This window comes from Strigops habroptila, chromosome 7 (genome assembly GCF_004027225.2).
Source record: "Strigops habroptila isolate Jane chromosome 7, bStrHab1.2.pri, whole genome shotgun sequence".
In the NCBI taxonomy this organism is placed as follows: Eukaryota; Metazoa; Chordata; class Aves; order Psittaciformes; family Psittacidae; genus Strigops; species Strigops habroptila.
The window spans coordinates 33,630,017-33,655,642 of NC_044283.2; the positions used below are offsets into that span (position 1 = coordinate 33,630,017).

The 25,626-nt window shown below is 38.2% G+C and overlaps 1 protein-coding gene across 23 annotated transcripts in view; it reads left to right on the forward strand.

Annotated features, from left to right (window-relative positions):
• The window catches only part of SORBS2 (sorbin and SH3 domain containing 2), a 151,254-nt gene extending 127,828 nt beyond the window's left edge, over positions 1 to 23,426 (forward strand). For 9 of the 23 annotated variants that reach the window (XM_030493030.1, XM_030493019.1, XM_030493018.1 and 6 more), the window contains 9 exons: positions 2,489 to 2,580; positions 3,855 to 3,901; positions 5,214 to 5,328; positions 5,425 to 5,553; positions 5,831 to 6,034; positions 9,341 to 10,138; positions 17,765 to 17,814; positions 20,480 to 20,586; positions 21,402 to 23,426. In XM_030493030.1, the coding sequence (XP_030348890.1) occupies positions 2,489 to 2,580; positions 3,855 to 3,901; positions 5,214 to 5,328; positions 5,425 to 5,553; positions 5,831 to 6,034; positions 9,341 to 10,138; positions 17,765 to 17,814; positions 20,480 to 20,586; positions 21,402 to 21,463 (1,604 nt within the window). In that variant the 3' untranslated portion in view covers positions 21,464 to 23,426. Of the gene's footprint in view, positions 1 to 2,488; positions 2,581 to 3,854; positions 3,902 to 5,213; positions 5,329 to 5,424; positions 5,554 to 5,830; positions 6,035 to 9,340; positions 10,139 to 14,038; positions 14,147 to 17,764; positions 17,815 to 20,479; positions 20,587 to 21,401 lie in introns of all 23 variants that reach the window. The other 14 variants (XM_030493014.1, XM_030493031.1, XM_030493021.1 and 11 more) reach the window with 8 other exon arrangements.
• The last annotated feature ends 2,200 nt before the right edge of the window (positions 23,427 to 25,626 follow it).

Below are 25,626 nucleotides of genomic sequence, written 5' to 3' on the forward strand. Positions count from 1 at the left end.
CTTATGAAAATACACTAATTCCACTGCTTCATATTACTTTTTGTGAATAGACCTTAAGGTCATTTTAGGAAGTTTCCATTTCCACTGTTCAAACAATACAATTTCCAATTTCTGTGGCAGCAAAATCAGTTATTCTCATAGAATTTTAATGTATCTATGAAGTTTTGAGAAATTTCCTATCCTCTTAGAAGGGAAATTCTCAGTAATCAAAATTTGACTGAAATTACCTGTGTGAGTATAACTTCTAAAAAAGTCTGTGTTGACCATGATCTAGTTTGCAAGCTACTTTGAGTCGTTTGTGGCTCTGCTTCTCTTTTTCTCAAAAAAATTGCTTGAGCTTAAAATGTTTTTGAAGTTTGCAATATTAAAAGAAGCAAACTAGATTCACAGCAGGAATGCACAAAGGAGTATCCCAGATGATTTAGACTGTCTTTGGCAAATCTTTCTCATTTTAAATGGTAACATTTCTGTTAAAGAATTTTGTTTCTGGAGATACAGTCCTCTGTGACTGAGCAGCTTTGAGAATTTAATGACATTACAAAGCTATGCTTGAAATCACAAATGGATGTAAGAGAATGTCTTTACTATATCAATTATGAAATATTTGATAAGACCCATCTTACTTCTCTTTAATTTCACATCTTCTTCTGTAACTTTTGCAAGTGCCACACTAGTAAGTATGCATTTCAAGAGAAATCAGATTGAAGCTGTTACCATCTCTTCTTAACCAGATAAAATAGACATATTGAGAACAGATAATTTGATTTTTAAAAAAAGCTATAAAATGCAGTTCAGAATTGAATTAGTCATACTTTTGAGGCCTGATAATGATTAGCCCTGGCAGGCAGTACTGAAGTTGTTGGAGATTGAGCTGGTCTCATGTCACAGTTGCTAAGTGAGAATTTTCCAGTCCTTGAAAATAAGGAAATCCACAGTGCAGAGTAAATGTGGATCCCTTACAGCTTCTGCAGCTATGAAGGAGCCTGACATAAGGGAAGTGGTACACTGCCAGCATTAACATCCCTGAAGTAGCATGGAGGATGAGTACAGCAGAATATTCATTGACTTCCATCAGCATCAGTCATGGCTGAGCTCTACTGCTGATGAAGTTTCATTTTTGTTGAATCTGTGTGTGTCTCTTACAGCCACCATCCACCCAGAGACTTCAAGGTCATAGCAAAACCCACTGAAAACTAGAAATACTGACTGCATAAGCAGCTGTGTAAAAGTAAAGGAAACTGTTCTTCCTAAAGCATTTTCATGCCTTCCCTCCCATGTCCTTCTCTTTCTGCTAGAGTTTGAAGAAGAAAACCAAACCAAAACAAAAACAAACAGATGTGTTTGGAGGCATTATATCTCTAGATTTGTGCAGTGAGTATAGATCCTTATTCTCAGACACATGCCATATCAAGAAAGCTGGCCAGAGCTGGGACTGTGATGTAGGTGATGACACGCTTGCAACAATTGACATAAATTGACATTTTTTGCCTCCACTGCGTTTATCAATAGCCTCAAGTTTTTGTGGCTTCACCACTGGAGACCATTTGCATCTTTCTTCTGTAATAACCCAACATAATGGATGAGATGCTCTCAGTCCTCTTTTTTTTTTTGTTCCACTTGTACTTCTTTAGAAATGTATGAGCTTGGTAAGAACTGATTATGTGAATGAAGTCAAAGGAAGACAAACATCAGTCATAGGTCTCCACTAGCAGGTAACATTGGGGCAGTAGGAGACTGAAATAGTAAATCTCAGAAGTCAGGAGGCTGTTCATTTCTTCCTCTGGTCTGAAATAATTCTACCATATTTTCATTTCACACTAGCAACTTGCAGAGCTATAGAGTGTAAGATTTTGGTTTTACTGAAACATGAAAAGATGTGTTCACCATCATGTAATAAACATTGGTAAACTGCTTTAGAGAAAATCTGCCACATAGATTGGTGACTAATGATTTGTGCTCCATCTCTTACAACAGAGTTGTGTTTATGAAATAACATCCTTTTAAATTCCCTTGCGCTGCTTAACACATGTGCCTGGTAAAGTAGAAATACATCTTAGATCACTTAGGAGGAAATATTTTTTTTTTCCCATTGAAGCATGCTTTAATCATGTTTTGTGCATGCAATTATGTGTTTATAGTGTTGGCATTCCAAAAGAGTTTCATGCAGACTGATGGAGTCCCAGTACTGCTGTCATGTCTTCCATTTAGGCCAGTGGGGGGCATCCCTTCATACAGTGAGACATTATTTTGTGCTCTTGATCCTCTATCATATTCTTCTGCTGTGGATCAGAGGATGGCCTTTGCTTGACAGTTAGTACCTTTATTTTGTTTAAGGATGCACTTTAGCCCTCCCATCATGTGCTTTTCTTTCTATTAAATATAAAATAATACATTTCAATCTCTTCACCCCCTAAATGAAACCAATCAGCATCACAGAGTTAAATGGTTTGTTTAATTTACCATAGTTTCACATAATTTCTGTTTTCAGTAGACCAGGAGTCTCCTGGAAGCTATTCTTCTGCTTTCACTGATGTGGGACGATGTACTCCAAGGGAGAGAAGAGGAAATTCAGACAAAGAGGTAGCAAAATAATAATAAATAATGCAGCAATATCCATCCATGGATATATAAATGGGTAACATATCTTAGACAAGACGTGTTGGTTTTAAGACAGTATAATGATACAGACAAAAGGAGCAATTACTTATCATTAGATGGGACAGCATCCTTCTTTTTCATTAAGGAGATTGATACTCTAAAATTTCTTGAAGTAGCAAGCTTTGTAAGATAAGCTGTAGCTTCTATTATGCAAAACTTACAGTTGTCTGATTTTATTCCTCTTATAGAAAAGATGTGAACCTTTACATCATTACAAATAGTATTTCTCAGAAATAGCATAATCAGCTCATTCTAGCCACTAGTATGAGAGAGTTTAAAAATATAGCAAACTTATCTGTGCAAGTACTTGCAGAGAAAGACTAAATCACTTTACCAGATATCCTCACATAATACTGGTCATCACTTCTTGCACCTTCCTCTGAAGTATCTAGTGCCGGTTACCCATCAGAGGCAAACACTAGATGAGTGATGCTCTCGGGTCACATCACAGTTCATGTTTCCAGCACGCCTTTGAAAACAGTAAAATGTGTCAACCACACAGGTGAGGAGACGTAGGCTTCTTTTACAGTCTTATTTTTGAAACAAGATTGAGTTTACAGATACTTGGTGATAGAACTTGATAAACATATGAAAGGAATTACATGATGTGATTGTCTGTGATAGCAAGAGAGCTGCACAGATATCTTGAGATCACCTCCAGTCCTGTGTTTCTCAGACTTTCTTAAAACTATGAATGTGATTGTAGAAATTTAAAATATTCCTAACCTTTTCCAGCTGTCAGAATATTTTTCTTTTATATATATACTAAAAAAAAAAAAAAAAGATGCAGTATTTACAGTTGAAATTAGCCTAAAGATAATAAATTTAACAGAAGAGACATCTAAAGTATTAGAGAATATTAGGCATGTGAATTTCCATTGTACCTAAAGATCTAGTTTCCTATATATCACATCTGTATTTAGTTGGGGTTTTTTTTTACTTTTGTAGTTGTATTAAATGTAAAATTGCAAAGCAGTCTGCATTAAAATCTAGTATTTTAAAAATTGAAATAGCAGCTAAGTCCCAAACATGTAACTGCCTTAAAAAAGGAAGCTGTATATTTTTTTGCCTATTACTGCAAGAACCAGAGTAAGGCACATGTTCTTTCCTTTTTGGGTCTTGGTTTTAAAACCTGAAATATGTTTATTATACAGTAATACTACCTGAATGTATTAATCACTTTGCCTACTTTTCAGAAACTGCCAGCTAGAGCTGTATATGACTTTAAAGCTCAGACTTCTAAGTAAGTACTAGACTTCTGTTCATTTAAGAATTCACAATTCAAGAAAAATCTTTCTAGCACTTATGGCAGCTAACTGCTGTTCTAGCCAGTTTCAGCAGCAAATGCCATGGAAGCAGAGGACCCTGCTTGCTGGGTCATTGCCTGTGCATTAGCAAACTGTGTAATAAAAATGTCTTACATTATTATATTCTCCACTGTATTTGTTTGAACACATGAATGGCTGTGCATCTTCAGCCTTTTAGAGCATGGGTCCTGAGAGTTACCCACTGAACACTCTGTTTTGAATTGTACTTAGGTTATACAACGTACAGTGCTTAAAATATTGTCACGGATAATGTGCTTATCAAAATTCTGTATAATGCTTCAGCATCTTCCTGTGTGTCTTAACATACTCAGGCTCTCTGCAGGATGTAACATGTCCAATACCAAGACAGATCACAGCAGTCCATAAGATAAACAAAATTGGGAAACACTAGTTTAGGATACGAAAGACTCAAGGTAGAGTGCCTGTATTTCATTCCTGCTGTTGTTCAAATACCTTGGATCATCAGAACAATCTTCACTGACACTAGAATTACACTGGCTGTAGAAAACTCAAAACTTAAATTATCAAACCAGCAGATGAACTCTTGGAAAAAAAAAACAAACCCCAAACCAAACAAATTAATGATACAGTGAAGAACTCCCAGGCTAAGATCTGAAAATATGCTTAATTATTTGGATAATTCCCTTTTTTGGTATCCAACATCAAACATATCACAGGCCCTGAGTATCAGAAATGGTGAGAACATAATCCTGTGTTCCTCATGTTTCTACATAGCTCTCTTGGAAGAAAAATGCTTAGAGCAGAAGCATGCCAAGCTGTCCTGCTGCAAAAAGGTAGCAATAGGCCATAGAGACATGGGATATATTCTATAGTTTTCCCTACTAATTTCAAAAAGAACACCAGATACCCCTCAGATGCCTGTCATAAAAGCAGCATCTAAACAGGTGATCCAAAAGACATCATACTTGCATGCAGACCCTATATATACTAAGTACTCCAGTAATAACTGGCAATACTTTCTTGGAATCACAGTGTAAAACAGGCCTACATAACCTACCGATAGTACCTGGGATTCATAAATGTGAATTGTTTCATTTTATATGGTATAATCAACTGGTAAGTGCACCACAGCTGCAACACTTTTTCTTCACATGTTTAGTTGTTACATTCTATTTCAGTTCCAAACTGTAAAGTTCTCAGAAACTATGCTGGTAGAAGAGTTAAATGTAAAGCTGTAAGCATCTGATTTAAATAAATTTGTTACAGAGAGCTGTCCTTTAAGAAAGGAGATACTGTCTATATCCTCAGGAAAATTGATCAAAACTGGTATGAGGGTGAGCACCATGGAAGAGTTGGAATATTCCCAATTTCTTACGTTGAGGTTTGTTCCTTGTTTTAATTCATTGAATTAGTTTGGGTAATACGGCCACAAACTGCATGAGAGTGATGAAAATCTGTGGTTTTCCTTTTTCCTTAGAAACTTTCTCCCCCAGAAAAAGCACAGCCTGCCAGGCCACCTCCCCCTGCACAGATCGGAGAGATTGGAGAAGCTGTTGCCAAATACAATTTCAGTGCAGACACAAATGTGGAGTTATCGCTTAGAAAGGTACATTTTAGAACTACTTAACAAATATTATTATAGTGTCTTCTGCTGCACAGAATTAATATATAGGTAAATGCTGTGCTTTGGTGCACTCTGCATTCAATATTTGCTATGCACAAAGCAACGTAATGGTAGGAAAAACTACTAACATAATAGCTTATTGGCTTGCAGTCTTTCACAGCACGGCAGGGAAAATACTACTATATGTTACAGTAGTTTCTGCTATTCAAAAAATTAAGTTAATGTATCTGCTGCTAACTCATTTTCATAATGATTTCAGGGAGACAGAGTAATTCTTCTAAAGCGAGTTGATCAAAACTGGTATGAAGGTAAAATACCAGGAACCAACAGACAAGGCATCTTCCCTGTTTCCTATGTAGAAGTCATGAAAAAGAATGCATCAAAAAGTCTTGATGACTACCCTGATCCTCCAATACCCCAAAGCTATTCTAGTGACAGAATACATCATTTAGGTTCAACTAAGGTAAGGAATTTTTTTTTTTAACTTGCTGTCACTCCTACAGTGGGTTTAGAAGGATTTGTAAGTTTTTAATTATTAATACAATACATGATTTACTCATTGAGTACACTAAATTTTCTTTCCTGCATAGATAGACTTGCGTTACTAACTTGTTATTAAAATATTTTAACAGTCAAGTGTGTGTCTTACATTCCGCCACAATTTTTGCTCTTTTCTTCATTAGCTATTACATTATTGAGAGTAGGGCCAGGCAAAATTTGGGCAGAAAAAATCAAGCCAACAGAACAAAACTTACTTTGGGAATCTTAGGCAGAATGTGAGCATAAAGGGTATGGCTGGCAGACCTTTCATGGCGCAGGGTGAAGCCATTCCTATGACACAGCTGTCCTGAAAGCCTGCAGTCCCATAAGCATGCACAGGGAAAGAGAGGGCAGTTCGTGTGGGGACTCAGATTGCCAAGACCAGTTCTGTCCCTTTCAAAGTAAAAGAGAACTACTAATGATTCTGTACTATAATGTTTTGCCATTCACATCCAAGAAGGAGGCTGTTGGTATAACAGAGGTTCTTTGGAGTGGTATGACAACAGTGACAGAATTGTTTCATTTAGTAGTGAGGCAAATGTCATCACATTGTCAATGAACTTGATTTCAGACCTTTATAGTTGTAATTTTTCACACCAAATGTCTGTTGTAGGTTCTGAATTCTTTTTCTTCCTAGTGTATAACCACCACAAATCACACCACAGGATTCTGCAAAAAGATTCCTGTATTCCAATTTATCATTCATTCATGAGATTTCACAGTCACCTCTGTGGGGGACATAAGCTCTTTTGTAGCAACAGAAACTAAGAAAGTTTCTTAATACAAACTGTGATCAGCATGAATGTATTATCAATGATTTTGTGTGTTCAAGATGGAAACTTTTCTAAATTTTCCTCTTTACCTTTGTTGTTTCTCTCTTCAGCATGGGTGGTAGGTTTTGTGTGTAATTGTAAACTTCTTATCCCGCTATTAATCTCACTTTCATTAGATTTGTCCCCTTTTCTGCTTTCATATACTGTCATACTAGTGCTCATGCACATGCTTCAGCTTTGAGATAAGCTCCACATTTATTTGCAGCTTTGGAGACAGCTACCAAAAGATGTCATTTATAGACAACAGTGGCCTCTGAAAATACTGCTTACAGCTAAACAGTATTGGCTGGGCTTGGATAGCTGCTACAGCAGGTCTTGTCTGATTTTCCAGAATGTGTCACAGCAGGGAACTAGCTCCTCTCTCTTCCATTCTGACAAAACTGTAGAATTGAAGTATCATCAAATTCTATAGCTGCAGGCTGAGATATTCATAAGCTAGGGCCCCTTATGATTATAGGAATCCAGAGGTTCCTGAAGGCAGGTCAAGAGTATGAGGCAGCTTAGGTGCTCCATGTTACAGAGCTGTCTCTTGGTGTTTGGAGATGCCTCTCTCCCCATTTTCTATGGAGCAAGCTTGTCTCTAAGGCATCCTGCAGCTAAAGCTGGTGTTTGTGTAACCCCTATAGCCAGTGCTGAGTGTAGGAGATGTTTCAGAGCATTTATATTCAGATTACAAAACTGGCCTGCCACTATTATTTAGTTAGTTATTACTAAATCAGTTCCTCCAGGGGAGGAAAGTGGAAGAAGCCTTCTTTGTAACATGGGAAAAAGACACTGACACTCTTAAACAGACATCTCGTTTCTGAATTCAACTGTATTCAGAAGTGGCAATACCATGGCAGAAGACATCTTGTTCCTGACTATCCAGAAGGACTTTAGCAGTCCTGAAGGTGTTCTGGAGTTTTCCACAATTACTGATACCACTTTTCCTATTCCTTTGTAGTTTTTTAGCACATATCACTCCCTGTTGCTAGAGCAATTGCACTAAACTTCTCTGGCCTAATAGCAGTAAAAATAAGTAAGCAATACAAGCCAGGAGCACACTTTGTCCTCTGTAACTTGTGCAAGACCATCTATGTCTCTAGCTCTAGCGCAGTCTTTAGCCATGGGAAACTAAAAATGGCAATGTCTCCTCAGCAGCATTATTGACCTTAAAACCACAGGTTAGAGACCATTGTTCAAGAGGAAAGATGAGGGGAAAAAGACTGAGCATTGCTTTTAACAGCATACCTCTGTTTAGCAGACTGCATTCTATCAGTCTATACCGCTTACTTTGGTACAGAAGACTCTGTAACAAAGGTTTGTCTAGCTATAAAATAAAGCTATTTGCCTCAAGAAAACTCAAGCAGAAGGTAAGTAAATGAACCTTCTTATACTGTGACGTCAATTTGTCCTTTCGAAAGTATTTTCCTATTCTAGAGCAATACTTAAAGTCTAAATTAGTCCAGGTAACTTAGAGATGTACATCTAATTATTCTGTATAATTCTAACAATGAGGTCAAAATATTTTTCACTCAATTTTAATTTTGAGGATTGATAGTAACAAAAACGCATTTTCAGTATTTACTGAAGCAATGGATATCTACTGATGCTGTGTACGTATGACTCACCAGTCTCTCATTCTTACCAAAGGACGTTTCTTTTACCAGAAGGATACTTCAATCAATATTATGTAACGGTACTCAAAATATACTGCTGTGTACTGTGCTGTCACTATTTTAAAGCATTGTTGAATGCCTACATTCAATTAGAATTGAATGTACCTTTCTCAAATGTTGAAATAATTTTGAACTAATAGGGTTACTTCTGAAAAAAAAAGAAATGCATTCTGTAGCTGCTCATGCCTTAATAAAAGTATGCAATGTATTCAAGATGTTTCTTAAACATTTACTCAGAGTACTAAGAAAAAGTAGAAGCGTAAACATTAGGATAATTAGAAATCACCTCAGTTGTTACAGTTTAAAAGAAATACTTAATGATACCTAAAGTGTACTTATGAAAATGCTAGTTTCAAAATAGCAGTAATGGTTTGGACAAAATTACATTAATATTAATTGTATGATTTAGTAACCTGTGACAGGCTCGCTAACAGAGCACCATAAGTAACATAACTTCAGCAGATCAAATGCAGGTCGCCTTCATGAATGTAATGATTCAGATGTGTCTTAATGTCTGACATTTAAGCCCCAAGCCAGAACCTGATACAGTTTCAGTTTTCAAATGTCTTTCCTGCTGTTCTGATTCATGTAGTAATGATTTCAAACAGCCGTGCTCACTGAAATAATATCCTATAATCCAGATGATGGCACAGATATTTTTCTTTTCCAGTCTACTCATATCCTAGTTCACTGTCATGCTTATTTATTTAAGTTCCCATGTTTTTCTTATTTTTGAAGTTGCCTTCCCAAGCACTGTCCCCACTTCCCAGGCACCTTTCCTCCTCTTGGCCACACATCGATCAAAAGATTCTCCAGGCTGCCACTAGTGACTGGTTTCCAAGAACTGTTGGGTTTTCACCTTCAAGCGTATACATCTTACCTTCTCCACCATTTCCAGACAGTTTTCTTTGTGACTTAGAAGAACTCAATTCTTTGGCATTAACAACCTCCCAGTCTGTAGCGATCTCCCCAGGTAATAGCAGTCACCACTTTAAGGATGATCCCATTATTCCAAATACAGAGGTGTCTCTCAGCTCTCCTACAGCTCTTCCTATGTCCTTTCTTGTATCTACCTATGTCTCATCTTCAGCCAGCTCACCTTATGACATAGCATATAAATACACCAGCAACAATACCAAACCAGGAAAAGATAAGGAATTGAGAGGTATACTTGACTCTTCTTCAGTTATTGAAGTACCTAGAGACTTGTCAGACACTACAAGAGAAGGTGAACATGTTGGCACTATCTGTAACATCCCTCCACCACAAAAATGTGGCTCCATCTCCACAGTGCTAGCTGCAATTCCTGAAAATGAAGAGGAAATCTGCACTGCAGATCTGTCAGTTAATATAGGGGATCAGTCAGAGCCTCAAGAATCAGATGTCTACAGCGAAGCACAAGATACAACAGAAGAACTGACCAGACTCTATATAGAGGAGGAGGATCTGGGACATGATAATTTAGAATTCCCAATAGCAAGTGGAGGAGATTCCATGGTATGTCATGAAGGATACACTTCACCGAATATCAATAAGGTATTTTAATTTCTGAAAAACCTGGCTTCTGTGTTCAGTTAGTTAGTGTAATTATTCCCTGCCTCGTTTGTTTGTTTGGTTTTGTTTGTTTTGGGGTTTTTTTTGTCCAGGTTGGACAGGGCTTTTAGCAACCTGGTCTAGTGGAAGGTGTCCCTGCCTGTGGCAGGGGGGTTGGAACTAGATGATCTTTAAGGTCCCTTCCAACCCAAACCATTCTATGATTCTATTTCCATGTTCATATCATGCAAAGTTTTATATTATTGCATTTGATAAAAATTGTTAGGGTATATCCCCTTCCCAGAAGCAGCATAAACACCATTATAAGTTATAAGGTGTATCAGTTCTGCTGGTCTTTTCCCTTCCAGCCTTTTAAGCTGCCATTTTGCTTCGGATGCTGAAAGCCAGTGAACCATTTTCCTCGCTGGCCCATTACATGCCACCCTTTTTGAGCCAGAGGCCCCAGCAAGGAAATGCTCTCAACAGCCTTCAGAGGGAGCGACATTCCGCCTGCAGAGACTCAGCAGTTTGTACTTCACATGTGTCACTTCACGGGCTGATATATTTATAGTAGACTCTGAGAATGTGACTAATAATAACAGATCAGATTATGTTTGGCAGTTAAACAAATGCTTCCCCCTAAAGCCCTCCCCAGTTCCTCTCTGGGACAGTACAACACTGAATTAACCCAAATGTGTGCTAGCCATTAAATGCCACATTATTGCTGCACAGTTTGCGTGGTTTCTTGGCAAAGTTTTAGAACAGATTTTTTCTGTCCAGCACTTATTTCAACAGACTGTTCAGGCAGTTGCTTTGGCTGGGACATGCAAACATGTAAATCAGATATTTAGGACAATACGTTTTAGGCCAAATGCAGGTTGCCTCTACCCTTACTTGACCTGGAAAACATAGGAGAAAACTGTAAGAGTAGAGGTGAAATCTACAGCCACAAATGGCAGCTTGTTGTGATTTACTGAGGGAAGGAATTTTCTTCCAGAAAAGTAGACTCACTAATAATAAAATTAGCATCACACTTCTGGCTGTTCGAGTTAGTTACATGACTCGTTATTGAGCATTTTACACCCTTCACAGCTGATTTTATAGCACAATTCTCAAACTTTCAAGCCATTTCTACTTACTGCGGGAACATCGGGACACTGTGATCCTCCTTTGTACCTTTCTTCTAACCTTCCATTTCACTCTGCCAAGGCACCAACTTCTCACTCTGTTCCTACAACATCCCCGTCTACTGCTTCCCTCTCACCTCCTCTCCTTTCTAAACCCTTACATCAGCAGGAGAAAGACTCACCAAAGTTAAAGGTAACTGTACCTCTGGAGTATGGATTGTTGCAGATCTTCATGTATGTTAAATAACTGCAAGGCTAACACTGAGCTCGATATTTTCAAATGTATTGTTCCCTTTACTAATATTAAATAACATAATACTCCATGTGCTATGATAGGACTTTTTCAAATGAAACACAAGGTAAAACTATAATCAATATGATACAATGAAATACCTTAAGGAGATAGCAGTGATAGGAAAGCAGAACTCAATTTAAAGTGCATACCAGGGCATCTGTAACTCTTATTTAGATGAAAGAAACCGAATCATATTCAAATACGCAGAAACTAAGTAACATTTGTAGTTCACAAGTGTGAACTTTTCAATTTCAATCCAAAGCCTGGGAGAACAGTCATATATTTCACAGTGAAGAACCACTGCTGAGGGTCATGTTCTAAATACCAATTCTATTAGTCAGGGATTGGACAAAGATTATTCCCTCTTCAGGACTACACTTTGTGTCAGCACTGCAGCTCTGTGGCAGAAAAATGAAATCTGGAAAGTGGGCAAAGTCAGTTTCCAGTGCTGATATCCAGAGTCCATCTGCTCATGGAAAGGAGAAAAAGTCATGTAAAAAGTTTGAGAAACTATTCTAAGAAAAGTGATCATTAATTCTATGGCAAAAAAACACCTTTTTTTTTTTCTCTCAAAAAATCTACCACATTTTACAATGTGTGTTCATGGCAAACCCAGGCATAATGGACTCAAAGAAGTCTTATGGTCCACCAGATCTGATGGGGTTTTTTTTCCTGAAGTAGGGAAGAGACAAAGACACATAAGGATTCTTTCCAGGGCTTAGGTATGTTTCACCCCAAAGAAGGGGTAAAACACAGTACTGCATTTGTTTCTGGAACTTCAAATAATTTACCAGTTGAGTGGTGCTTTTGATGGGTACTTTTTGCTTAGGCCTGACTGACAAAATTCAGAAAATTCCTCATCTACATTGAAATTATTTTTAGGTGACTCTGATATTCCTTTTTCTTGCTTGAGCAAGGCATGTTAATCCCAGCTGAAAACAAATAGAAGGAATATCTGGTTTGAGAGTTAAAAGATCTGCTCCTGGGAATCTCCTAACAGTGTACTGCTCTTCATTGGGCATGGCTGGAAGCAAGGTACTACGTAACCAAGGGAGATGACTCCATTTTGCAGACAGGAGAGCCTGAGTACTGAGAAGAACTGGAGGTCTCAAGGGGTTACAGAGTTCTAGCTGTTAATTATTGTTTTCAAAGCATTTCAAATCTGGATTATTTCTTAAGTCTAGGGAACTTTATAAGATTCCTTTTATACACTTAATGAATGTAGAGTTATCTATCTGAAAATTGTTGAAATTACTAGAATACACTCCTACCAACAATGTATTTTCCTTTGGACAGTATTTCCAAAATGAGATAAAGGGTAAGCAAACCGGTTTCAGCAGTCAATACTGACTATATCGTCAGAGTAAAGAGTTGGTTTTGGCTGTCACAGTTTGTTGTGACGTAGTCTACAGGCTGGACTTGAGAAGGAAGGACAGTTCCTATCCTCTTTCTGCATGTTGTCTGTGATTAAAGTCTGCTCTCAACTCCTACAGCAGAAAGGACATGAGACATTTCCAGGACTCAAATATCACAATTGAAGGGAGATTCTTCAGAGAGTTCTTGAAACTGTATACTGATACTTTGGTAATTTTTGTTAATGTAAAAATACATACATACATGTGTACATGTATATATTTGGAATGTGGCTCAACTCTAAAGCATGACCAGGGATTTGGGTAGTAGAATACAAGGAGCTATGGGTGGGAAGTGTCACTTTGCTCCAGGTTGGTGAGAGGGATGTGTCCTCCAAAGGAAAAAAAGAAGACACTTCCCAAGGAGAAATGCTGATGTTTTCCTGCCTCCTCAGCCTCCCTTGGTATCCTTTTTTGTTTGTTACTCACCCTCTCAGCTCCTAAGAGGGGGCTGTTCTTCTGTCTTGCCATATTCTACTGGCAACCAGTCACAAATTCCAATGTCAGCACTATGCATTCCCCCCAACTCACTCCTGCTCCTGAGAACTCACATTTGCTGTGCACATACCCCAGCTGAATTCTAACAAATATTTAGCTGCTTTAAAGTGATAACAAAACAAGGAGTTTTCCTTGAAGTACTTTCCATTAAGTATTTACTTGCTTTCTAAATGTAGATTTAAGGTCTGTGGTCTGTTTAACAGCAAGGAATTACGACATTTGTCATTGGTATTTCTGCTCGGTGCTGTTGAGCTTTTCTGTATTATTAACCAAGCTACTTCAGCAGGTACACTTGCAATAACTGTTCCAACTGCATACACTGTGTGCGATTGGTCTTTTGGCTGTAATGTGTATGGGCATGTGCCAGAGCAGCAAACCCTTGGAAGAAAGATACAGTGGCAACAAAGAAAATACTGAATACTAATAATGGTACCATTGTTTGCACCTGCAACAGTTGCTTTTTGTTATCAAGAAAAGCATGTCCAGTTTGCATGTGTGAATGAAGCAACAAAAATCCCAAGATGCTTCATTCTTAAACTCTCACTTGACACCGTTTTTGTGATTTTTCTAGGCTAATTTAAAGAGAGAGATATTTGTTCTGGGTAAACCTCCTCGTAGCCCAGAGATGACTAGGAGATCCTACAGCAAACCTGTCAGAGGTCACAGCTATTCACACAGGGTATGGTACTGGATGCCCAGTGTGCAGTAACAGCATTCCCATACAAAAGGAGCTCAGTGTCTAGTCTTTAAGTATTTTGCTTTTGCCCAAGTGTCTCAATACTATCAGTATGCCATGTTTTCTTCCTGTTGTGCTTCTGTGCTATGTCTGCGTAAAGCCAACAGGTCTGTGTGTGACAAAACTTATTTTTTAAATCCATTAGTCTGTTGTATCTCTGCAGTACTGCATAGTATTTCCAGTGCTACAAGATGTAAGAGATCAAAGTTCTTTACATTTAGCCTGTTTCTTCCTAAGTTACTCCTCTATTTCAAAGCATTTCTAGTTTATTAAAATTATAGCTTATAAGAGTCAAAAATTATACTTCACTGCATGTATACAGGCTTTTGTATACAGGCTGAATTCCTGGGATTGAATCCGTGTCCTTCTTTTCAAACTGTTTTGTTGCTGCTATATCATGTTCACTCACTACTCTCCTGCTTACCCAAGCACTCGTATTCCAGACTGCCATAATGTTTAGCCTTTCCCTTCATATCTGTAATATAACAGTAACATAACTGTAACACTTTTACTTAGCCAGAAAGTCAGGGTGTTTAGACTTTGCATGTATTTCACTCAAAAGGTGATCTAAATTATGGGGGGGGGGGGGGGGGGGGGGGGGCGGCAGAAGGAAAAAAGAAGAAAACAGCCTTAAACTATAGATGAGAATGAGAATTTTTGGTTATGTTTTACTTTCAGGTTACGACTAAATTATTCTTTGCATCGATTTCTTAACATTTGGCTCTTAAAACTGACAACGCGATGAACTCTTTTCCATGCTGTTGCTGCTGGTCTTAGGTTATCATATTTCTGTTGGTTCCCTTTTAAGTGAAAGATAAGTGAATTTTAAGTGAAGGTAGGCAGGTCTGTGTAACTGTCAGTCTTGGCTTTTTGACAGGCCTCTGTTTACTCTGAAGTATGGGGGGACAGTGCTGTCATCACTAAAGAGAGCAGTTTCATCATAGAAAGGCCAGGATCATGTAGTAGCAGAGCAACACCATCCCAAAGAAAGTCCAACTGGGAGTAAGATCCATAAAAAGGGATTAAGCCCTATTTTAATTTTACGTGTCTCTCCAAGTATGTAATCAATATATTAAGGCATGCAATCAGTATAATAAGAGGACTGTACTGGTCAATGTTTAGTGCATTAATGATTTTAATTCAAATACTACAAGAGCACAAATTGTACACCTAATTTGCACGTTCTGGACTATACTGAACTACTATATGCAAGCACATATCAATCATACATGAAATTCAGGTGTCCAGCTGTGACTATTGACTTGACTACACCCTAATGTTCTTTTGATTAGGTCCTACAATTTTTTCCAGGAAACAGCGTAACATAGTGAACTGAGTTATAGCTGAAAACTAGAAACTAGAGCTACCCAGAGTGATGCATTTCATTGTATCTCTTGAGCACAAGCAGCTAGATATTGCAACAGTCCCCCTTCTAACCCATTCCCCCATGTGGGAATAAGATCTTAGGGAAAGAAAACAGGGAGAAAGCTTCTTGGTGGCAGCTGGGGTACTACTGAGGAATGCATTCAGATACAGAGCGAGCTCCACGGATTACTTCACCCCAGTTTACCCAGATTCTAATTCCATCAAAGTTTTCTCTGTGGCAGTGAGTTGAAAATCTTCACTCACCTTGATTTTCTATCATCCATTTCTACATAGTTAACTAGGAATAAAAAGTTTTAAAGTATTGAAGCATACACAGAAAAAGAAGATAATACTGACTTACCCAGTTTCTTCCTGGCTTGGTATTATGTTCAAAGCATTAAATCATTTGTAGTATTGCTTAGGATGTTGACTTTAATTGTTTGCAAGAAAAATCCTTAACCTCGGTTGAGTTCTCTTGCATCTTTGCCATTCAGTAAAGTTATGGACCTGGTGAAAGATTAGCAGAAAATAAGGTCAGATGCCAGTCCAAATACCAAGCAATCTGCCCAATGGAATATTCTCTTCTTGCCTAACAACCCAGCTGCTAAAGGGGATTTACTGAGAACAAAAATGGCTAATTTGCAATCTTTATTGTTGGAATCTTCAGTAAAATTTATCCATCTTTCCTGTACACTGGCAGAGGAGAGTTGAATGAGGGAGAGAAGAGAGTCAAGGAGTATCAACAAATTTTGTTGGACTTTGAAAACCTCTTTCCAACCTAGATGCCATAAATACAAATAGAATTTCTGCAGCCTACCTGCCTGCATCTTTAGGCATCTTTTTAAAATTATACTCTATAGACTGTAAAGATTAAGTGGAAAATGTTCACAATATTTTCTGCATGTACACATACAAGCTTGATGAAAAGAAATTTAACTACTTCAATTTCATATGGAGATGTTGTGAGGAGCTGGGGTGTGAGAGGAGTTAAAAAACCAAACAAACAAGAGTGTGTTTTACCATTCCATTTATATCATCAGGCTGTGGATTGTTTACCACTGCCTTCTCTCATGGAAGTCTGCATCATCTTCAAGAGTAAAAGGAAGCATGATGAACTGAAATAGTTAAACCTGGGAAAGAGGCAACCATGGAGTAATAAGACAAATCCCATGGCTTCAAAATCAGTTTGCACATTACTCAATTCCCAAAAGAAAGTGCTATAGACTGGATTTGATATCCACACTCCCAAAACAGAAAGAGTTCCCAGACTTGTCTCTACAGTACAACCGTAGGGCATCCTCAGTCATCAGAGAATATGATCACTACTTGCATCAAGAGCTCTCCCAAGTAGCTGCTCCTGCGCTGTTTCTGGACTCAGCCAAAGTCTAATCGGAAAAAGTCAATGTCTTTCTAAGCAGGATGTGGTTTCTGTAGGAGATTTATGTGTTCTATTTTCACTGCATCCAGATTTATTGGATATTGGTGGTGGGTAATGCTCCATTAAGAAGGAAAGTAGTTCCTTTCATAAAGCTTTGCACTGGAAATACAAACAATGTTCTCCTCTGAAGTAAAAGTGTTAATTGTTATTTTCACAGAATTACATGTATTCTTCCCAAATTCTTTTTGCTCTTTGGCTCCCAACAGCCTGCATGGCTTTGTGCTCCCCCTTGAGATGAAACAGAATTAATTAAAGCATAGCATGTTATGCCTGCCAAGTTAGTACTGTGTGTGTGTAATGTACATTGGTATGTTGTCTATGAATATCGTAAATTCTGCCATTATGTATAGGGGGTTTTATTTCCGGTTATCTAAAAATATACTTCACTTAAGGAATGTCAAATGTTCATGAGTTGCATCTGATTTTTCTAATGCTGTTTCTGTTTCACAGTGAAGAGGCAGCAGGGTTCTATTCCAACTTTCTACTATACTATAAATAGAATGGACTGTTGATGAAGTTCACAGTTTTACTTTAGTTTTCATTATGTCCTCCAAAAATCAGATCTTTAAACATGCCATCATTCTGTTGCTTGACATGTCTCTTAAGAATTTATTGTGAGTTGGCGGGTGGGTTGAGGAGAGTGTTGTTTTACTCAATGTAGAATATGAACTCTCAAGCAACCATGTATCATGCCCCTATCCAACTATTTGGACCTTACACTATAAATCTTGATTACATTTCAAATCATTTAATTTCAGCCACAGCGCCCTGTGCTTGCTCATGAAAACATACACGGTGGGGGGGAACCGTAAGTATACTTCTTGTCTACTAAACCAAAATGTAACATTTAAGCAATAGCCAGCACTTCGTCAAATAATTTGGTAACCTGCCAAGTGCAATTATGAAGAGATTTCAGAAATTTACAGATAACCACATGATGTAGGAAAATATCCAAGAAGGTCCCAGAGGGCAAAGCCTTAGTTGTTTAATTTACAAGCTCAGACAGGTGTGCCAACTTACAGTTCTCCATCATTTCAACTTAAAGGGGGATAGTAATTTTGTAAAAATAAAGTTTGACCTTTTTTTATTCTCTCTATTTTTACATCTCCGCGGAATGCCAATTAAAGATTTGACATTGATTCAACTCATTGGCCTTACTGACTTGACACAATTATTCAGAAACAGTTCTGGATATGAATAGAGAATAAAAAAACTATTTGATATAATCACAGGAGCAACAGGCTCATACTTTTTGGTGTAATTCACATGTACAATTTAAAAATTAGATACAAGAAAGCCATTCTGAAAGCTGTAACTATACCACAGTAATACATAACAAAAATTGGACATTTTAGATTCAATCTCACTGAAACCACAAGCTCCTGTTGGTATTGTTGAGCAAACTCAAGCACCTAAGTCTGTTTCGTAATTAATTTTGTTCAATATAGTTTCAGTAGTTCATGACTAAAGTTACTTATTCCTAAAAGTAGAAATAGAAATATATTTAAATTGCCAACCAACCATTCTTTGTCTTGAATATGTATTCTGTTAGTGATATAAATGGCAGTGGAGTTTTCATATTTAAGAAATTATTTGATTAGCAAAGAGAAAATGAAATTACTATAAGAGAGTTGTTAAAATGGATGAGATTTCTAAAGTACAGCGTGCTAATTGGGAAGTTCTCGTTACTGTATTTGAGTAAGTAACTGGTTTGAATCCTGTTCATGACACATTATATCTGCAACTCTGCACCTTTAGAAGCTGCATTTAATCAGTTTTCAGAGTGTCAGCATAGCTCAGCTTTCCTGGAATAATAAGCGTGACAGAAAATGTTACTGCCTTTTAATTCTTTGCACAGCTTGTTCTTACTCCTGCCACACAAATTAACAGAGGTAATTGCTTAAATAAGCAGTCCCGTTCCACTTTGTTAGTGTGATTAAAATGTAAAAATAGACTTTTCAGATTTGGGGAGATAACTGCCAGTCACAAGACACTAAGTCTTTGTTTTGTCCAAACCAGCAATGTGAAAAATAAGTGTAGTTTATTCAAGACCATCATTACACTAAGCCTCGTACCAGTCACTAGATAGGATTTTCAAATGGGACTTTCATGAACAGGAATTTTTCACTGAAACAAAGATCTCATTCAAGCCATGGAAATTTTGCCTGAATGATACAGACCTAACGGAAATAGTCAGTACCAACACATCAAAGGGGGTGCTACTTTGTTTTTATTGGGGGAAGTGTAATTGCATTATGGTTTTAAAATGGTTTTAAAGTCAGTGAACTGTTGTTAAGAGGGAAGAATGGATGTGGTTATGTTTTGTTTCAATATTTTGAAATTAAAACCATTTCCTTTGCACAATTGCTGCAGCTGTACCCTGCCCCTTTACACACAGTCTGTCATAGCTGGGGTACAGACAGTTAGAAAAAAAGGCAGATTCTGACTGTACAGGACTTCTGCAGCAACCTGCAGCCCAGGCACCTTCAGTTCGCCCTATTAAGAGTTTATTGGTATTCTTTCAATTCCAAGAAACCAAATTAAAAGCTGGTGAGGAATGAAAGATAATTAATAAATTTATTAATCTCATACCTGTTTCCATTTATCCACCTTACATCCTTCAGTCTGCAGCCTCTGACCAGGGTGGAGGCACAAGTCAGCGTCTTAATACTGTTTCCATTTCCATCCTTTGTCCCCTGATTTGATTAAGCCTCTCCCTTTTACTGTCTGAGATAGATATATGTTTTTTATATATACAGCTGGGGCAGTTTTAACCAGGGAAAGGGTTATGGCTGTATGTTTCCAAATAGCAATTACTCTCAGCCTTTCCCCCAGAGGAAGGCACCTCTTCTACATGCAGTGCTCCTGCAGTGCCAAGTCCTAGCTGAGCAGTTGCTACTGAGGAGCTTGGGAGGTCCCTCAGTTGCAGTGGTAGTTGTGTGAGCTGCTCTCCTGGGTACCCTCCTCCACCCAGTACAGAAGGGCACCAGGCACCTTGCCTCTGCTGCATGACACATTGCTCTGCTGCGGCAGAGGACACGTACACTAGATTCAGCTCTTCACGGCTTGAAGTCAGAGCCACGGTTTTAGGTACTGATCGGGGAGGTTATGGGGCTAGTGCCTCTACAGGCTCCCTTCTAGAAGTCCTTTGACTCAGTGCCTCAGCTATAAAGTAATGCAAAAATAAAATAAATACTAGAATTCTATGTTGAAAGCAACTAGTTGAGGAGCCATCAGCCTTGTCTTGCGAGTCCCCAGTCTTTCATGTCTGATGAGTTACCTCTCAATAAAGTTTTATTTATTTACTATACAAAGTACCCAGCCCTGATGTCCATCAGGCAAAATAAACCCTTTTCCCCTATATTTGCAAGAAGCATTACTTATTAGTTAATATTTAAACCAGCTCCTTTACTTCAGCAAAGGTGTACAGAACTCTTACTTCTTTTTAAAATGCATCATTTGTCCTGTTTAAGGTTTCAGGCTCTATATAACTATACTCCTAGGAACGAAGATGAATTGGAACTCAGAGAGGGAGATGTCATTGATGTGATGGAAAAATGTGATGATGGCTGGTTTGTGGGTATGTTTCATTTGGTTGCCTTTTCTGCTATTCCCCCCCCCTCTTCCCCCCCCTCCCCCCGACCTTTGCTTCCCTCTTTGCTCCTTGTCTTCTAGTTAATTAATTTTTGGTCTTAAATGTAACAAACTTAAACCTGGCTTTATCAGGAGAAATTCAAACCAAAATCCACTGAAATTAATGGGTAATTTTTCACTTGTGTCCGTTGAAATTGATGGACACGAGTTGAGACATGCCTCCAGTTTGTTGTACAGCACTGTTGTCATTCTCATGTGACACAAAATGGACTATGTATTACTGCTCTCTTCATAAAGACCAGCTAACATAAAACTTACTTGCATGAATACATCTACAGAATTGACTACCTGTGAGAACCAAGTATTACTGAACAGAGATTTCATAACTATGCTTAGATAAAGTGGCTTAATCATTCCATAAACCCTCATGCACACAGTGGCTAACCTGATCATTTTGTTAGTCCTCAGCATTCTGAAAATGCAAGTTATTTAAACAGACAATGTTGTTGAAATTAAATTCTTTCCATGTCAAAATCCAAGTCAATTTTAGCACAGCTTTTAATCAGGCCTAACAATTTGATCAACTATGCCTCTCTATTTGCTTTTTCCTTCCTGCAGTTATGATTTGTTGAAACTCACAACTCGCAAATGAAATTCCAAATAACTTTTCGAAGCAATATTATAAATAATATTATATAGTATTTCTGATTGCGTAATATTAAACATAAAAATCTAAAGGCCATGCTTACATACTATTTCCTGTTGTTATTCCCATCTTTCATCTATTGCTTCTAATTTCAGGAACCTCAAGAAGAACCAAATTCTTTGGTACTTTCCCTGGAAACTATGTCAAGAGGCTGTGAATTTTTTTTCTACTTATTTATGCTGCATCTCTGCAACACATCTGCATAAGCTGCTAGAAAACATGCTATGCTGGTCTTCTGTTTTCTTGCTTGCAGTCTCAAATAGAGGCCATCTAGTTCATCCTCATCCCATCCCACCCTCCAAACCCTTCAGCAGTATTACAGCAACGACCACGGTGTGAATGACTTAAGCTTTTCTGAAACAAGAGGAATCGTTTCAACCTTAAATACTCCCTGCTTTAAAGTCTTTTCATTTGAAACACAACACGAAAAGCCTGAGGACAGGTACACAGATGAATTTCCATGGGGGGTGGGGAGGGGGAGAAGCTGTTCTTGGTTTAGACACTCATGGTCCTGTCATGAAGCCTGATGGGATGTTTCAGCATGCACATCATACAGAGGAAGTTGCTGTTTACTACTTTTGAAAAACATTGTTTGAGTTTCCACATTCTTATTAGCCTGGCAGCATTTGTTGCTTTCACTTTGCCGTATCACAGGTTTGCCTATTGTACTGGTTTACAATATATGACAAATTATAATAGAGATTTTTTTTGCCTGCACTTGTACGTTGTAACATATACACAGTGATTGTAAAATCTCAAGCAAGCGTAGTGACAAATGGGAGAACTGCAAGTGTTCTGAACAGATGCAATGGTATCGGCTAAACCTTTTTTCCCCCCTAATAAAGCTCTAGTGTTTTCTGTTAAAAGGTAGGAAGTGCAAGAGGCATAAAACCTCAGGAAACAGAAGTTAATGAAGAGACAGACTGATATAAGCATAGACAGTAATAACCTGACATTGTTGATTACATTGTCTGACATTTTGATTACAACCATTTAATGTTGTAATAGTAAGCAACATGGAATATGAGAGGTTAGTGTTTTTACGTATCAGGAATTTTAAGCAGCAGGAAGTAAACAGTGTTAGTGCAAAGGATTGTTGGTTTGGGGGGTTTTCCTAACATAGCCACCTGAAAAATATTCACAAGTATGATGTACCAATTTACTTCACTATATATATGTATGTATGTATGTTAACAAAACCTGAGTTACACATTCTTTAGGAATTTAGTACTGAAAAACAAACAAAAAGAGTCACAAGTATTAAAACTGATACATTTTAGAGGTGGGTTTTTCTTTCCTCCCTCTGAAGGAAACAAGTATTTGAAAACACACATTTTCCATAAGCAAAAGCATAAATAGCAAATGAAATTAAGGCATAGGATGATAATGACTATGGCTTTATAAACATAAAAATTCAGATTTGGTTTCTTCAGCACCTTATAGATGGCAAAAGCTTCTACTGCATTTCTTATGGGTAAAGGATTGAAATTATCAAAATGTATGTAGTCTCTGTAGCATTTTGTACATATGTTTGCTTTTTTGTACAGAGCCATTTGGTTGTTGATTTTTAAAAAATTAAGTAAGTTCCTTATTTGATCTTTGCCCTCTTCACAAACAGAACATTTCAATGCCTTTTTCTTTTCTTGCTCTATTTACCATAAGAACATCTGGATAGTGCAATTCTGTAAGATAGCATTTTATGCAAAATTTTATTAATTAAAATATGGTTTACCAGCCAAATCTAAATGTACATATGTCTTTATTACTGAGAAATGTCATTAAGACAAAGGTAAAGAAACATCTTTGTGCAGCATACCTTTATTATTGCAGATTTCATGGCAAAAGCTTTATATTTCAAAGGCTTTCAATTTTAAACTAGATGTGCATGCAGCTTTGCTGTGAGATTAATACCTATCTTTAATGCCATTTATGATTGAAGACTTAAATATCTGTTGCCTGTGATATTTAAAAAGTACTGTTTCTACTCTGTATCTGATTTTAGAAAAATACAGGTTTTTCATACCTGGCTTTCAGGTAACTGACTTTGAATTCCTACAAGCAAAAGATCTCTGTGGTTTTTTTTCTTGAATAGACTTCTAATAAATTTTGCTTGGAGTACACAACTGTTTCACCCATCATTTCTCAACACACACATAACGTTTAACTTTAGTAACTTTAGTACTTTTAGTGCTGCAAAGTGCTTAACTCTTCAAGCTTGACACGCTTGTGAGGTGGGCCGATGCCAACCTTATGAAGTTTAACCAAGCCAAGTGTAAGGTCCTACACGTGGGTAGGGGCAATCCCAGGCACAGCTACAGGTTGGGCAGAGAAGTGATTCAGAGCAGCCCTGCAGAAAAGGACTTGGGGGTGTTGGTTGATGAGAAGCTTAACATGAGCCGGCAGTGTGCGCTTGCAGCCCAGAAAGCCAACCATATCCTGGGCTGCATCAAAAAAAGTGTGACCAGCAGGTCAAAGGAGGTGATCCTGCCCCTCTACTCTGCTCTTGTGAGACCTCACTTGGAGTACTGCGTACAGTTCTGGTGTCCTCAACATAAAAACGACATGGAGCTGTTGGAGTGAGTCCAGAAGAGGGCCACGAGGATGATAAGAGGGCTGGAGCACCTCCCATATGAAGACAGGCTGAGAGAGTTGGGGCTGTTCAGCCTGGAGAAGAGAAGGCTGCATGGAGACCACATAGCAGCCTTCCAGTATCTGAAGGGGGTCTACAAGGATGCTGGGGAGGGACTCTTCCTTAGGGACTGTAGTGGTAGGACAAGGGGTAATGGGTTCAAACTTAAACAGGGGAAGTTTAGATTGGATATAAGGAAGAAGTTCTTTACAGTGAGGGTGGTGAAGCACTGGAATGGGTTGCCCAGGGAGGTTGTGGATGCTCCATCCCTGGCAGTGTTCAAGGCCAGGTTGGACGGAGCCTTGGACCACATGGTTTAGGGCAAGGTGTCCCTGCCCATGGCAGGGGTGTTGGAACTAGATGATCTGAAGGTCCTTTCCAACCCTTACTATTCTATGATTCTATGATATGCAAATAGTTTTGCCTCATACAGAGATTTTTCCGTGCCTCTAAGCATACACCAGTCCTATACATTTGGACAACTGGCATTGGCCACACAGCTCGCAGTTGGTCCACTTTGGTGTCATCCCTGAAACGCCTGAATGCAGCTGCTGAAAGCAGCATTATGGACTTTCTGCATTGACTGTGCTAATTTGAGATAATTTTTCTTTTGTCAGAACCACTCTTCACTCCAGAAGCACAAAGGTAAAACACACAATGGTAAAACCCTTTATAGCTGGCAAAAGCTCCCACACCCCCTAATCCTTCAACAAAAGGAAAACAAGATCTTCTCTGTAAAGTGACAGCATAGAAGCAGGATTTAATGAAAATATGGGTTTTGGGGAGCATCTTACACCTGAGACTACTGTTACAGCCCTATAACCAAATACTGGAGTATACAATCTCAAAGGTTGTGTGGTTTGTCCTTTCTGGTTGCAGGGTGGTATCTGTGACATCCCTGGAGCACTGCTTTGTCCCATATACCGGTAAGAAGTAGGAAGTACTGTGCTTTAATAGTTTTTTTCTGTAAAAACTAGCCTAATAACACCAACTGGTTGGTGTAGTCTCATATAAAAAGATTCTGGACAGGTAAGGGTGAAATAGCATCCTCTGCTAATTGCAAAGGGGATGAAAAAAAGGAAAATATAGGTCAAGGTAGTAAAAATAGCAAGTCACTGACACTTCAGAAAAACTGTAATATTAATGTTTTAGTCAAAAAGTAGAGACATATTAAAAGTTACATCCAGTTAACTGCTGAACTCCTGCCTCCACTCTTTGAGGAACAGACTGGAGGATTTTTTGAGCTTCATTGTATAACCCCCTATAAATTCATGAAGGAGACCCCACAGAAACTAGGTGGTGCTTTGGTCCTTAAAACCAGAGGAAAAGAGCCCTGGTGAATTAGAGTTTAATATCTAGGAAGAGACCAGCACAAATCAATTAAAAGCCTCAAATACTCACACGTTTTTCTAGAAAGTTAGTTATATAACAAACCAACTGCCCTTTATTTTGTCAGAATATGTAGCGTTCATCTTGTTTTCTGTTAGGATTTTCCTTTAATGTTAAGACATGGCAGCTGTGTTAGATTAGGACAAGTCTGTATCAGTCCACATGAAATCAAGTTTGTTGCAGAGCTGCACTACATTACAGATAAATTGGTAACAAGAGCATGTCCCTTAGGAAATGCTAGGTTCCCCTACCTACCCCACAGCGAGCCATGCATTTGCTGTTGATTCAAAGGGCACTTAAAA